General features: G+C 41.7%; 1 protein-coding gene across 2 annotated transcripts; it reads right to left on the bottom strand.

Moving 5' to 3' along the window:
* Positions 1–105: 105 nt before the first annotated feature.
* Positions 106–16,713, bottom strand: ZFYVE21 (zinc finger FYVE-type containing 21). 2 transcript variants are annotated; one of them, XM_081194513.1, is made up of 8 exons: positions 16,512–16,713; positions 13,941–13,991; positions 12,350–12,518; positions 11,194–11,269; positions 9,288–9,379; positions 5,832–5,885; positions 1,620–1,762; positions 106–834 (listed from the first exon to the last, which is right to left on the bottom strand). In XM_081194513.1, the coding sequence occupies exons 1-8, from the start codon at positions 16,641–16,643 to the stop codon at positions 799–801; spliced, it is 753 nt and encodes a 250-aa protein (XP_081050639.1). In that variant the 5' UTR covers positions 16,644–16,713; the 3' UTR covers positions 106–798. The 2 variants fall into 2 exon arrangements, with proteins under 2 accessions (XP_081050639.1, XP_081050640.1); XM_081194514.1 differs by lacking the exon at positions 5,832–5,885 and having other exon boundaries at positions 16,512–16,710.
* Between the last annotated feature and the right edge of the window lie 36 nt (positions 16,714–16,749).

Raw genomic sequence — 16,749 nt, forward strand, 5'->3', positions numbered from 1 at the left:
TCTGAATGTACCTGCCTCTGCTTTCATGTCTACACAGTAACCAGTTTGAGCCCAGCATGAAACCTTGTGCAGTAGTCAACAGCAATACTACCACAGACAAGCTCATAGTGTTTAATCAGGCTTTATTAGCCAATGCTAGAATTACCACAAAAAGCATGAATATAAAACTTCAAAAATCAGTCTTGCTAGTAGCTTCATTCAAAAAGATTACACAGGACAAATTGTGGTATTTGGTAAATTGTATTTTACAAAAAAGAAAGTTTTTATCTCATGATACAAATCCCCCACAAGAAAGAGTAGCTTCTATAAAATGACATCTAAGGCAAATTTCCATAGATCATTTGGATATGAGGAGAAAAAGAACCTGAGATCTACACACCTGAAAAGCTATTATTCTCTGGAGCATCAAATAAAGTTTGTTTCCTTGTTTAAAAATGAATTACACTGTATACATAATTTGTACTACAAAAAAGTTGTGCTATATACTTAGCAGTAGTGCAGGTCACACTTCATTTTACATATTAAGTGCAGACAAGATTTAACAAAATATAAAGTCATAGATGCAAGGCTATATTTAAAGCATTAATAATCTGTTTACATATTGCACACTAAAGTGAATACTTATAGGTCAAATACTCACATTGTAATTGGCCAGTGCTCACATGATGAACCACGTCTGGGATAGGAAAGGGTGGGTGGGGGATCCCTATTACCAAATACTTATTACCGTGTTTCAACTAGCAAGTAGTAAGAAGCTTTTTCTTAGAGCTGATCTTTTCCCTCAAGTTGGAGAAGCTGTTATTGGTCCCGAGATTCATAAAGAAGTTTTGCTGCCTGCAATGAAAGGGAAAAAAGGGAAAATGCTGATAGCAAAGCAGTACTACTCAGCTTTCACTAGATGCTCATGTCTTTCTGGAACATCTACACAGGCTGAATTGAGTATTTATCAATGCATTAGAAAATGCAAAGATCAAGACAATCAGAAATAAGGGTATGTTATAACAGATTTCACAGTTGGGCAAAGGAACAATGAGCAGTTCTACAATATTTCTCCTAAGAGAAATGGTTTGAAGTTGTTTCGCTATTACATTCCTTTTAACAAAAACACACACCCTGCACCTTAAACACTCATTCACCTTTTGCTTTCAAGCACACGAACCAGTTTCCTACTGTTCTGTGTTGATCCCTCTACATCTAACCACATAGAGCAAGGGGGGGGGATCTGATGGGCAGGAGGACAGGTTTAATCCTGCAATAGCTACACACCCTGTTTCATGCAGCAAACAGGATTGTGCAGCCAAGGCAGCAGGGTCTAAATCTCCACTCATCAGCTGAGGGGCAAAGGGTAAAAGCCCTCTGTTCTTTGAAGCTGGAAGCGATGTTAAAAGAAGGGTGGGAGGAGCTTCAGAGAAGTTTGGCAAACTGCTCTCTGAAATGTCCCCCCCCCCCAATTATTTTAACATTGCTCCAAGCAAGGGATTTCGACATCATGCAACATGATGCCACCATGTGATTGTCAGGTTGATTGCCCCACTCCCTGATACTTGGACCACACGGAGCCAAAAAAATTCCCTGCTCATGACACACGAGGACAATGATCCAGCAGTTCAACTAGTTACCTTATGCATGGCTGCTAGCCAAGTAGCCGAAAGCTTTTTGTTGGAATTGAAGTCTTCACCAGCGGTAAATCTAAACTGCCTCAGTTCCTCCAACCCTGGTACCTTGTACTGAAGGAGCATACCTGTAGCGCGAGTATTGCCTCCTAAGGGAAAAAAGTAACCACTGAAAAGAAGGTTTAATCATTTTTCTAGTTCAAACAGAGTGGAGTGACTCCACTCGGCTGTAACGCAGGAGTGCTACAACCCATACAACTTTTGTCTAAACTTTTGTCTACCTTTTTGGTAAGGTAGCCAGGCTGAGTAGTGACATGGTAAAGACCACAAGCAAAAAAGCTTGTGGCTGAGCAGGTATGCCAGTCTCCTAGCTCTGAGTTACATACACTGTTATGTGGACTCTTGTTAACATGCTTAATGCTGAACAGAGAGGAATTGTGTATTTCCAATACCCCGTGTACACACTATACAGAACATTAGTTTGAGGAATGTGTGTTTGGTGAGTCTAAGAGTTTTGCACTAAACTGTGTTAGGCAAACAAACAGCCATCCTACCCCACAGCACCAATTGAAGTGCTGTATTTGCATACTAGGTGTCAGTATTCAGTGGAATGTTATTTGCCAAAGGTGACCAGAAGGAAGAAGGGCTGACTCCTGCTATATTAGAAGGAATGGAGGTTTGTAAGCATGGAGGGAGATGGTCACAGAGTGAAACAGTCCCATCCATGGACCACTGAATGCTTTCCCCAAAATTTCTGGCTTCAGAGGATTGGGATTCAAACAATCAAACGAGACAGTTCAGAAATGAAATTCCAGATTCACACCATCTTCCATCCTGCAGATTAGCAGACCTTCTGCAAATGGCACTAAAATGCAGAGCTGGCGCTGTACATAACAGACTAGGCCTAGTCTGCTCTGTATTTTGTATTCCAAAGGCAGTGCTACTTGAAAAAAGGAATTGGGGTGTGTGTGTAAAGGCTCTGGATTATAAAACACTGGCATCACCACCCTCTTCGCTCCCACTCTGTCAATTCTGCAATAAGTATTATACAAGTTGATCAAATGTATTAATTACAGATAGGTAGCCGTGTTGGTCTGCCATAGTCAAAATAAAAAAATTCCTTCCTGTAGCACCTTAAAGACCAACTAAGTTAGTTCTTGGTATAAGCTTTCGTGTGCATGCACACTTCTTCAGATACACTGAAAGGTTTCAGTGTATCTGAAGAAGTGTGCATGCACACGAAAGCTTATACCAAGAACTAACTTAGTTGGTCTTTAAGGTGCTACAGGAAGAAATGTATTAATGTACATATTTGGAATCCTGAGGTCTGATTTGTTTGTTTGTTTGCAACCCTGGGGCTTAAATCAGGATTCAGCTGAAGCTGGTGAATTCTTCCACCCACAGTATCATTCTATGGCTTGCTTTGTACCAGAAGAATTTCCACAAAGCAAAGGTCCTGTCCCAATGTAGGTATAGGGCAGAATAAATAGTAGTAGTAATAATAATAATAATAATAATAATAATAATAATAATAATAATAATAATAATGTCATGCTTCTTTGAATTTTGCTTGGATTAATTTATTCAGTTTCTGGGGTGGGGGGGTGGGGCGACATGCACAGTGCCGAGGCCTTGACTTGTTTAATATTGTTGCAAAAGGCAGAGAGAGTTTGACCTGATTCAACAGCAAGCAAAGCAAGCAAGCTCAGCAGCAGGTTACATAAGTCACATTGAACCAGAAAAGACAAAAGAGAGGGATGGGAGCAGCGAGCAGGGAGCAGATGGTCTTGCCACTGCCTGATTAACTCAGCAATGAGCAATGTTGTAGCAAGGAAACTTTTCCCATTCTGGAAAGTTATCAGTTGCTGTATTTTTCTGTGAAAAACTTTCCAGTTTCCATAAATGCTGTTTCATAACAAAAGTAGCAGCATCATACAATAGCAGTCAAGGACAAGTTTTTAAATTCTAATTAACTTTTTTTTCCCAGATGGCTACACTGAAGAAATAGCTACAGAGCCAATGCACAGCTTGATCATGCTAAGATGAATATACCTTGCAACTTTTTCCACTTAAAATTTAAACCGACTAGTATCCAATGTTGTTCAAACCCATCAAAGCATATTTAGGAGGAGATGGGAGAGAACTGCCAAAAATTGCCTCCCTCTACCATTCTGTTGATGGATTCCTTCCAGGAGCAGACACTATACCCATAGTAAGCCAAGTACATGCTACTGAATCATGATGTCTTTAAATATTTTAAGTATTCTAATAAAAATAAGTTCTTAAACAAAACTAAGTTTGAATCATTCTAAGTGTGCTTTATTGGATTACCCCCCCAAAAAAAAGTTCAAAAAAGCTTTGAAATATTTATATTTATAAATATTTATGTACAGCATATAAGATCACTGTAGTGGAGTTTTTAGTTCTCTTTACCACCCAAGTAAAATATGTTAAAACGGAATCCCCAATCAATTTAGGCACCAGGGAGGAAATGTAGGAACTCTTCCAGAATGGCAACATGACTCATGAGAAAAACTAGGAGGGCAGACATCTGGACCTGCAATACTCTCCACAAATCCACAAGGTTTGTCTGAGCACAAACAGCCGTTTGTGGAACAGCAGTTTAGTTTACATTTGGAGAGGACACACAATCATCCATGGATCAGAGTTCACTGCTTACTGTGCTTTCTGAATGACAGCAAGGAAGCTCTGCTGGTCTCAAGACTATTTTTCAAATAATATGAAACTGCAGCATTTTAAAACTTATTTGACACTTACTAGGGTGGGTACACGCAACCAGCTTCTAAATACCCCTGCATAAAAAACACAGCTATACTGATTCACTGCATTAAAAGTGATGCCTCTTAAACCAGCCTTCTTCAACCTGCTGCCCTCCAGATTTTTCTGGACTCCAACTTCCATTAGCCTCACCCAACACGGCCAATGTTCAGGGATGATGGAAGCTGTAGTCCAGAAACATCTGGAAGGCACCATGTTGGGGAAGGCGGGCCTAGAACATCCACTCCATCTGCTACTTCTCACATGCACGGTGGCAGCCATATGCAACAGGGCAACCATAATGGAGGCTTAGCTAAGGAGCCCACCACATCGCTCTCCTCCTCCACCCCCATCCAACAGAAGGCCATTGTTGAAACTATCTACAAGGCTTACAGTTGCAATGCATGTGTCCTTTGCAGGACTGTTGACATTTATCCAGGCCAGGCATATTGCGTGAAAGCGTTCCCCAGTATCCCTGCTTCTTTCCATCTCACTTGTAATTAAAGGACCCCTGACCATTAGGTCGAGTCGTGGCCAACTCTGGGGTTGCGGCGCTCATCTCGCTTTACTGGCCGAGGGAGCCGGTGTACAGCTTCTGGGTCATGTGGCCAGCATGACTAAGTCGCTTCTGGCAAACAAGAGCAGCGCACGGAAATGCCGTTTACCTTCCCGCTGGAGCGGTACCTATTTATCTACTTGCACTTTGACATGCTTTCGTACTGCTAGGTTGGCAGGAGCAGGGACCGAGCAACGGGAGCTCACCCCGTTGCGGGGATTCAAACCGCCGACCTTCTGATCGGCAAGTCCTAGGCTCTGTGGTTTAACCCACAGCACCACCCGCTGTAATTAGAGTTGTAATTACACAACTCTAAAACCTCCTTTCAGAGAGGTGTCATGGCCCCTTTAAAAAACAACAACAGGAAAAACAAATCTCTCCAATGGACATGAATAAGCAGGTACACACACAGCACTGGAAGAAAACCCTGCAAAAGGCACCTATTCCTAGTCATCTGGGAGGTCCAATGTGTGCTGATATACGAAGTACAGCCTCTGTGGTCCATTCCAGTGAGATTACAGAGGCAGTACCCTCTGTATGTACCCTATTCCATCATGTTCAAGTCAAGGCTGTTCCCATTTCTCTACCTTTCATTTCTTTGATGGAGTATCTCTCAGTCCAAACCTGGCTGTCAAAGGAGGAGGAGAATATGAACAGGTTGGCTGATAGCTGAGCCAGACATTTTTTTTAAAGAACAGGTTCAAGCTGGATATAAAAAGGGGACTTAACCTTCTCCAGAACATCAGACAATAGATGGATTTTAAATCGAGCACTAATCCCCCACCCTACCCAAGTACATTTGCCCTAAAGCCTGCAGCAGAAAACATGCATTGAACAGGAGCTACAAAAAGCATGCTTAGAAGAAACTGAGCTCCAGTGCTGACCTTCCATAATGTGTTCATTTTCCAAGAGGCTGGTGTAAGTATGAATGTCTTTTTCTACATCAAGGAGGCAGGCAAGCAGTGAGGAGAAAGATCAATCAAGAAAAATGAGTAAGAAAGTGTTCAGTTTTAAAAGGAAGATTTCATACACAGCCAAAGTATTAAAGGATTTGATTGCAGCTGGATTAAAACATTTGGAAGAAACATACAGGCCAGAGGTGTGCATAAATACAATCAATGTTACTGAAAGAAATACTGCTTGAATCACTAGTCCTTCATCTTACTATACTTTTGCTCCTTTGTCCCACACCTTCTGTTCTTTTTTCTGTGACTAAAACTATAAGAATGTAAAAGTTCAGCCAGGTCCCAAATGAATTTGACATGTCTCTGGGATAGTGACATTTTTCAGAGTTTGCCCTAACATAGCCATCTCATCACACACATCTAACAGATGGAGACAATGATGAGCAGCCTATTGTTTAGAGCAGCTGTGGACAACCTGTTTAGAGCAATATTCCCCAAGGAGTAATCTGCTAGGGGCATATTGGCAAGGAATTGGGCAACAGCCAAAAGTGAGCAGGTCCAAACCTCTCTCTCTTTCTCCCTGCCTCTTCCTTCATGCTAAGCAGGCTATACCATCTCCAATTTAAAGCTTATCAGAAAGCATTCATTTTTGTTACTAATGTTTACTCACTACATCAGCCCAAGATCCACCAAAACAGAAATATTTCATGAATAGCAGCACCATGAAATTTAGGTGCATTATGACCCACATATTTTTCATTAACATTGTCAGCACTGCTTTTTAGCAAGTTACCCAGTTGCTATTGGCAACTGGAAGCAGTTTCTAGGCATCCAAATGGTGACTCAGAGTTCCAAATTTGCAGCATATTCTTTTTAAAAACCCACTGGGCATGCTCAGTGCATTGTTTACTGAATAATCTTAAACCAGCAGTTTCACAACAAATTGCCTGCTTTGCATTTTGCAAAGCATTCCACTGTTTGTATTTCTTTTTTAAAAACACAGAGGAAGACCTAATAAAGTAAGATTTAAAATCATCAGACTGTCTGTGCTTTGTGAAATGTGGACTTGCATTTTTCTTCGTCTGGGGCCAAATAACGGGAAGCTTTGAAATGAATTCTAATTGGTTGTTTGAATTCTATGAGAGCTATGTAAGGGTGCTTTTATATATTTGGCAAGTAAAAACAAGAAGGCTTTACTAATGCTAAGAAATGATCTATACTGTCATATGGTGGGGGGGAGAGGAGAGAGAGAGAGAGAAGAGGAGAAGGTTATGATGTTCACTTCCAAGACTCTGCACAGTCTTGTAAACAGCTGTCAGTTTTGGCAAAAAAAGTGGTTATGTCATGTCTTTGGACAGTAAGAATCCAAGAATCAGATTCAGCAATGGAACAAAATGATACAACTGTGGCTGCATTTTTTAAATATGCTCTGCTCTTGTTTTTCATTAAGCAATTGCAAGGAAAAGAGATGATTCTAAAATTCATGTATGCATAAGCAGACAGGGTACTAAAACATTTATAGGACAATAACTTTAGTGAACTTATCTAGCGTGACAAATATCAGATCCTACACCTGGCAAACAATGCATGCATTTTAATACGCTCATTTCTCACAAATGGGAAAACCCAAAAACTAACAGTTGAATATATCTTGATGTGCAGGCAACTCACAAAGGTTGAAGAAAAGATCATCACCTCCAATCCTTCAGCATCTGTTGGCATTATATTAATCTGCAGTCATGAGGGCTAGAAACTTTTTTCCAGATTACATGGAAACTAAGTTGCTAGCAGCCTGTCACAGACTGCGAACAAATGCCCTATACAGTCATACATCGGGTTACAGCTGCTTCAGGTTGCGGACCACCGAAACCCGGAGGTACCGGAATGGATTACTTCTGGTTTTCAGCGGTCGCGCATGCGCAGAAGTGCCAAATCACAACCCGCGGGTTGCGAATGCTGCGGGTTGCGAATGTGCATCCTGCATGGATCACATTCGCAACCAGAGCATCCACTGTAGTCAACATGCTATCTGTGATGCTATAACTGCCTGCCATTGTGTTAACCATTGCCAGTCAGTTACACCTCATACTTTTTGCAGTAGGTGCTTCAAGATTATGATCTCCATTTACAACCTCGTCACAACACAGAGGTAAGTGCCTTCTGAAAAGAAGCAGTCAGTTCTTCTCCAGGCAGTGAAGCATCTAGAACTGGTGTGATGGCTCTAATTGCTTGGGGAACAAGAAAGCTGTTTCCTGTTCAGCTTATATGGGGGAAAGGTGAGTTAAAGGTTTTTTGGAATTTACATTTCATATACAGGACTGGGGAAAGTCCCAGAAGGTACAAAAAGTGAGGGAATGGAACTCAAAAGCAAGGGAGTTAAAGGAAAGTCGAGAACTAGACAAGGGAAGGACCCATTTAGAAGGTTAAAAATAGAAATAGGCTAGAGGAACTGAAAGCAAGAATGAGCTATGCCGAAACCTCTCTGAAGTCTATTGTGGGTAGAGAAAATGTGGAATTCTAGGAAGGGTTGTAAAGAGAAGGATGGCAAAAAGGAAGTGGGACAAAGTAGGCAGTAGCTTGAAAAATAAAGGGAGGGGAAAAATGGGTAATGGAGACATCTAGCCAATGAGAAAGGACTGCTTCTCTCCATCTGGACCTACCAGCTCCCTGCAATCATCGTCTGAGGCCTTTCTTTGTGTGCCTTCCCCATGAGAGGTCAGGAGGGTGGCAACACAAAAACAGCAGTAGCTCCCCATTTGTGGAACGCTCCCCCCAGGGAGGTTTGGCTGGCACCTTCATAATACCCAATGAAAACACTCCTCTTCAACCAGGCCTTTAAAATATGTTTGTGGGAGGGGGTGTGAGGAGATGAGGGTTTATTGGTTTGTGGTTTTGTTGTTCTTGTTCTTGTTTTTATCTTGTATTTTTATGCTGTGAACCACCCTGAGATCTATGGATAACGGGCAGTATACAAATTTAATAAATAAAAATTAATTAAGAAAAGAGAAAGTACGACTGAGACATGTACTATTAACAAGAACAAAGCAACGGAGGGAGCCAACAGTAAGCAGGGCTACTAGGTCTGGAATACAGACCTGGATAGGGGGATTCTGCTACTTGTAGCTTCTACTGTCAATGGAGCATTATGACCTGGCAACCCTAAGACAACAAAGGAAGTTAAAAAGCAGTGAACTATAGGGATCGACCCAAAATTCATATACTGATTTGGAATAAATAGCCAACTGTTTTTTGTCTGCACTTAAGCCAGAATTCTACTGAATTGGACATTGGTAAAATGACTGAGTTCCAAATGTACAAAAAGCACTGGGCTAGGCTTCCTGAATCAAGGTAACAGAGCAATATCCCTGTCTTCAGGGTAGGCCGAAACACTACCAGCTGCTGGTTAAACATCAGTTAATTCTGTACAAGATTTACCTCCAGGAGTAAATCCCTCAGTAAGTATCTGGACTGTGGAAATCTGTGCAATTTCAATTTCATAATGGCTCTCTCCATCCAGAAATAGGTATCTACACACAAAAGATGAGAACACCACCATATGTCAATCTGCAGGGCTCACAATACATACCAATCACACTGGTAAGAAGCACATGTTCTACTAATATAGATCCCTTGATTTTTTAGATAGGCGAAGCATGGCAAAGATAATTAGATTTAGGCACAACTGTTACTTAGGTGGTTATCCTGCACTACTTCAGTCTGCAAGTAGGGGGTCATGACTGAATGCTTCTTCATTTAAAAACTGCCTTGACACAAACACCCCCAAATATAGTAACTAGATGTCACTGAGAACAGCTCTAGTTTAGTAAACCAGCATGCCAGCAGAAGGCTATGTGCAGGAAATTTGTTTATATAGAACAGCAGTGAATTTTGCTGTCCCTTCCACCAGATTCCTTCCATCTCGTGTCCAGGTCCCTCTTGAAATGGTAGATAGTGCAGGAGGTGATTCTTCACATTCTATGAATTTAGGCTATTGAGGCAGTGAATTCTGCAGAGTAATTCTCAGAGTTCTACTGCATTCATGGTGCCCAAACAAGACATGTCTTGGAAGGACATTTTGAAATTCCTAAACCTATTATAAAAAATTCAAGCTGGAGTCCCTCTTTACCATCAAGGATTACCATCAGATCCTACCCTGGTTGTGTGGGTAGGGTAGCTGTCTAAGGTTGGTTTGCTGATTGCACTATTACCTTGTCTCTGACTGGCAAAAGAAGCACAGGACAGGCAAATTGCTATTTGGTTTTACATGGATATTTGCATTGCTGTGTTCCTCCTGCATTTTTCTGTGTGTCTTTGACCTACCAGAGCAACTTCTGGCCTGGAGTCTGTACAATGCAAGGCAATCTACTTCCTCAACACTGCAGTCCTATGGGTGATAGATGGCAGTATCTACCCATCTGCTAGATTGTCCTCCAGTAGAAATTACTTTCGGGTTAGGCCAACAACAGTGGGACTGTTCATGAGCTATAAAATTTTGGTTAATGGTCACTTCTGAAGTGTTTGCTCCTCTAGTTCACGGATAAGAGTAAAAATAGTGAGCGATCCATTAAAGCAGTGGTTCCCAACTGGCGGTTCATATAACCCACCCAGGGGATCCGTAGCACCATTTGCATAACAAAAACTACCAGAGAGTTATCAAAGAGGGGGTCCATGGCTTGACTTTTGCAAACAGGTGGCCCACAGTACTTAGGTAACTGGGAACCACTGCATTAGAGTATTAGGATATGGTACTGCACCCAGAATCCACAGCAAGAATGATGCATGGGAGTCACCAGAAAGATGCAGCCAAAGACACAAAAAGAAAGAATGGATGCTGTAGATATGTGGGAGATTGTGAAACTGCTTAGTTTTTTGTAATGAAAAGAGCTTGTAGATATCAATTAATCAGGTTGAATTACCAGATGGAGTTTCCTTCCCACCTCACTCCAAGGTTACTTTTGTACATTCAAAACTTTACACTGAAACTTATTTATCAGTGCCATACTGGTTCAAAACCAGTTTTTACTGATGCTTTCGGTTATGTGATGCATTACTTTGAAAACAATTTAAATGCCTACATTAGTTGCCCAGAGACAGCTGTTATTTGGATGGATTCAGAGATCACAGATTTACTGCTACTCAATATCAAATCAAACCCAAATGAAGTGTGCTGCAAGTTTCAGCAGCCCAAACTACTGGTTGTTATAACAGCTGGAATAGAGACTGGCAAAATCAATTCTTGGGAAGCAATAAGGATCTAGAATTGCAGCTTATGCAACAGCACTATGAAGAATAAGACTAACTGCCGAGCAAGTCCTAGTAGCCAATGAAGAACACTTCTCACCTCTGGTTGTTGGAAAGTCGACAAACCATCATCTCTGACTTTTCTGATGTCCCTGGAGTTACAAAGAATGTAGCACCTAGATATCCAGGAAACAGGGAGGGGGAAAAGGAAAATATGCACTTAATATGCCTAGAATTTATAATTAAGATAATGACCTTGAAAGATCTGGTTCTAAACCTGCCTATTGAGGTAGCTATGAATTCATGGTTTATTAAATATTCTCAGATCTACTTTAAGTGAAAAAGCAGTAACAGCATGTTCTATCATGATTAATGAAATATAATAATATATGATATGAAGTCATTTAGGAGTTTAAGCTACCATTCAGAAGAACTAGGACGTTTCTGACTACATTATGCTTAGGAAAATAGACCTTATTTTTGCACTTAAAAGAGTGACTTGCAGGTTACTATTCCAGTGTAAATTAATAAGAAGAAATCCCTTGTTCTCTTTATGCTGAATGCTCTTTAGCTATTAATCTAAATATTCTGAAAGAGCTGAAACAATGCTGCACAAATTGAAATCAAAGTTTTCTACATTGGATAGAGGTTTATTTTGCACGTTTACAATTTGGGCAAGAATTGTGTGCATTAGATACTGAAATGTGAATGATGTACAAAGGGACACTATTACATAAGAATCATCCTTCAAACTCACATGCAGAACATGCCATCCTTATTCACTGTGCTTGTTGCTGACTTTGTATGGTTTCCTGAATGTCAAATTAAGCTGAACACACAGAATAGGCATTAAAAAGTGTCAAAGAACATTTCTAAGAAAAATATTGACAGAGCAACATGGCCGTTTGCCACTATAAAAGGACTGAGATTTGCCATTTTCATGATCTGACACTGCAGACATATTCCCAAACTGAGAGAATGCATTTTTATCTAGCACCATATTTTTTTTAAAAGGTTGCCTTCTTTCTGATATTATAACCATTTATTTTTTAAAGCAGATTATTAATTGCCCAAAACAGACCTTTAAATACTGCCTTTTAGATAGTTAAGTACGAATTCTATAGAATCAAACAGCAAATCACACTGTCATTTATCATGCTAGATTTAATACAAAACTCCAAAGTCAACTCTAATTTCCCATGCCCAGCAAAAAAAGCAAAAATCTGGCCTATGGGCAGCCCATGCTTAGTACTTACCATTCATAAGAACTTTGAGCTGCTTGTCATAGAACTCTGCTTCTTTTTGAGAAATGAGAGCACATTCGGCGCACTGGCGCACAGGATCAACAAAGCACATACGAGGAAGAGGCACTTTCTTGCTGCAGCATTTGTCACAAAAGCACTTTCCGCATCTCCTGCAGTGGTGCTGGGGGAGGGCAAGGAGAAACAAAGGAAAACTGTATCAGCAAAGTCGGAGCTTTGTGTTAAAACCGATGGTTCTAGCATATGACTGAAACGCAGATGAGAGATAAATATAGCATGCAGTGTTTGAGGGATGGAGGGGATAGCCTCGAGATGCCTAGTTAAAGAGTCCCAGAATGATTGTCAGAATGAAAACTATGGAAAAGTTTATTTTGATCTAGGTGAATCAGGAATCGCTGCCTTTTCAGATTTATAATGCACAACAATAATTGCTTCCCCTCTTCTCGTCTACTTCATTGAAATTGTAGTTATCAAGAACATTAAAATGTTCTCCCTTTTCCCTGTTCTGATAAAGCATGCAACATTCAACATGCTTGAAGTGTTAACACTGTGAAATTCATGTTTAAGCACTCAACTTCACTGCAGGGGAAGAGCAGAAACCTGCAAACTATTGTCAAAATGTAATATGCTACAGTGTGTTCCCTATCTTAGTCTCTGAACATCCTATATAGCACTCTAAGTGAGTGGGCACTGGTTCCCAGGATGACTTAAAGTGAATAATTGTGTTTTTTTAAGTCTGAAAAAAAAGCTGAATATAGATGAAAGATGTGTCAAAGTTGCCCACTTCAAGATTTTAAAAATAACAAAAGATGGCAGCCTTGTGGCAATATTTACTAGTTACTTTGTAGTAAGGTAAAGCCCACATTTGTGTGTCATGCTAAGCCATAGTTTAATAAGACATCAAGACATTGCAATGTACCTCTGGTTCATGCCCCCCCCTTTCATTTCCCTACACAGCTGAGAGGTGGCATTCATAAATTTCTGTTTTGTTTGTTTGTTGTAGTCAACAGCTTTCCTCAGGAGACCCATTGTAATAAATGGACCCAAGTTAGTCAGTGGCTGCATTCTGAGTAGATGTTAGTTGAATACAACCCTTTGTCTCAACTGACAGTGGCTAACAGTCATTATAGTTTAACTGAAACAAACTATAGTGCTGACCACAGTTTGTCTAGCAGTTAAGGAGAAGTGGGATGATTCCAAACTTCTCCTGGTCATGAAAGAGGATGTTTTTTCTGGGAGTGGGAGAAGTGAACAAGTCCAAAGCTCACTGCAGCTCATTCAAGTTTTGCTAAACTATGGCAACTGACAATTGCTGTGGGTGAAATACGCACATAGGAAGGAGCTTCAATACAATTCATACTGCAGCAGCTCAAGGTGGACAAACTGTAACATAAAATTAAAGAGGGGCTTTTGTTACTAGCTATTATAAGTAAAGTGCTCAGGGGGAAACTACTCCTTTCCTCCCAAAAGCAGCCCAACTGTAACATTCATATGCCTAATTCTGGATCATGGCCAGTGACGGTGCCAATTTTACCTCAGAACAAGGTTTCATATTTTGGTGTATATTTTGCGTTTATCTTCTTACCTTTCTGGTTATGAAGTCAAACTTTGCATTGCACTGCATGCATCTGGGACACTAGAAGATAGTAATGGAAAATATGGGAAGACTTGCGCCCAAAACTAAAGGAATGCATTTAGTACTTCATCAACATATTTATATGCATTTACTTCTATTGTGTCCTAGTCTTGTCTGTAGAAAAACACACACAAGTTAGAACTGGAATTACTGAAAGGTATTTAAAGAATAACCTCACCTGCCCATTACTTTTCAAGTAGAAGATTTCATAGTACAACTAGGAAGGGGGCCCCAGGACCCTCCATATATTGTCGAACTACAACTCCCATCATCCCTGACAACTGGCCATGCTGGCTAGGGCTGATGGGACTTAGGAGTCCAACATCATCCTAAGGTTCATGTTCCCCACCCCTGCTTTAGAGCTGTATATACAGAATAGTCCATATGGTAGATTCAACTACACAAAGCAGACAAACTACAACAGGGAATATGCAAACCATCATGAAGTTTACCTGTGACTTCTCTTTCTAAGAGACCCCTCAATGGATACTGTTATTATCGATAAAAGATACTGAGAAACTGTGATTACCAATAAATTCATTTCACACATCCTTTTGTCTCATATAAACATGAAGTTCCTGGGGAACCTGATTCCTTTGTAAGCAAGATAAAAGCCAATTTTTCTGCTAACCAGGTGCAAAGGGTTCTCAAGGCTCAAAAAGCCATTTAAGCTTATGCATAACCTGACATTGTTATTGAACGTGGAACAGCATTCTCTCAGATTCAGCCATGTCTCATCTCACCTCAATACCCTCCTCTGAGGCCTACATTTGACCTGACTCCCTCACCAACATCCTTTATTATCTCTGTTGGGTATTCCCTCTTTGACTGCTTTACACATACCCAACCTTCCCGTTGCTCTGTCTCTTGATCCTCCCATGCTTTGCAGTTCCCTGATGCAACAGCTGCCTCAAAAGACTTGTCTGGTCTTCCACCACTTCTACCTACTTCTGAGACTCCACAGCTTCTACCTTCAGTCTTCCTCAGGCCTTGACTTGCTCATGAGTCAATAAATTATGACCACTCCTCCTACCTTTTTGCTGAAAAATGATTTAAGCTCCACTCATCCCCCATCTTGATTTACAGCAACTGTTTTCTCTCTGACCTTCCGCTAACACATCTCCTCCAGCTTGTCACCTCTCTCAGGAACTCCACAGCCAAAATAACCCGCTACTTAGCCTCTCCTTTAGATTCCTGTGCTAGCTTCTCATCAGCTCCCACACCCAGCACAAACTGCTGCTGATCCTTAACTCGGAGCGTGTAATTTCAGACTTGGTGCTTGGTGAGGAAGCAGCCAAATCCACACACATTAGCAGAATGAGGTGGCCGAAAAGAACAGGTCAGGTTACCACCAGAATAGAGTTCAGATTACAGGTGGGATTATTAGCTTCCGAATGCTCTTCCCCACTCGCCGCACTAACACACACAACAAAAATCCTCCCTGCAAAACAAAAAAAAGCTAGCACGTCAATTTCAAGCGGAGGAATGAGGAACTGATGACCCTCCAGACATCACTGAATGCCCAACTCCACCCACCCATGGCTGGGGTTCATGGGAGCTGCAGTCCAGCAAACCTTCTCTAAGGGACTCCTTGCCACTCCTTTCGGCACCTCCTAAAAACATTCTTGTCCAGACAAGACTACCCACATGCTTCGAAAGCCAAGGTCAAAATCTTCCCTATGCTTTTAAGCATGGATTTTTTCTAGATATATATATAGAGAAATTTCATGCTGAAAAGAATGTGCGTATGTACACACACACACACACACACACGAAAGTGCTCCCAGCTGCAGCATACACCTTGGCGCAAGGCGCTGGCTTTCTACTTGCAGGGAAGCTACCGTGATCATATTTCATAATTGGAAGGGACCGTAAGGGTCAGCTTGTTCAACCCCTCAGGAACGCTACTGTGATGTTCTGTATTAGGTCTTGATTATTATTATTATTATTATTATTATTATTATTGTGCCTCGTAAATTATGTTCTTAATGCTGTGCACCGCCCGGGGGTCTCTGGATACAAAGGGCGGTATATAAACCGAACAAATAAATGAGATATATATATATATATATATATATATATATATATATATATATATATATGCTTTCGTAGATTTTCACGGGTACAGGAATGCAGGTTTTGGTGTCTTCGGGTGTCTTCCCGTGTAAGAGTTGGGGTGTCTAGGCGACGTTTCGACCTCGTCGAAACGTCGCCTAGACACCCCAACTCTTACACGGGAAGACACCCGAAGACACCAAAACCTGCATATATATATATATATAAAAATATATATATATAAATATTCCGCGAAGGGCCCAACCGGGGAGGGGGCTGTCAGGGCGGGGTCCTCCTTCTCCAGCCGAGGCGGGGAAAGAGAGACCCTGAGGCGGGCGAGCCCAGTTTAGGGATGGTGGGGGTGTCTCCCCTCCCCCCGAGGCTCCTCAGGCGGGATTTCTGAGGGGAATCGCTATGGGGAGCGGCTGGAGCCTCGCCTTCCCCGCCCTGCGCTGCCTCCGTTACCTCCTTATCGGGCACCCACGGCGGCTCCTCCAGCCCGAAGGGGCTCACCGCCGAGCGGCTCTCGGGCACCATCCGGAGCCCGCTGGGAGAGCGGACCAGCTTCTTGGCGTCGAGGGCCTCCCGGCCCGACATCTTTCGCCTCACAGCCGCCGCCGCCGCTCGGCGACTCGCCCGAAAGCCACCAGCTCGTGGCAAGGCCGCCCCCGCCAATCCGCGCTGCTTGGGCAGAAGACGGGCG

The sequence above is a fragment of the Podarcis bocagei genome (genome assembly GCF_964188305.1).
Source record: "Podarcis bocagei genome assembly, chromosome: 1".
Taxonomy (NCBI): Eukaryota; Metazoa; Chordata; class Lepidosauria; order Squamata; family Lacertidae; genus Podarcis; species Podarcis bocagei.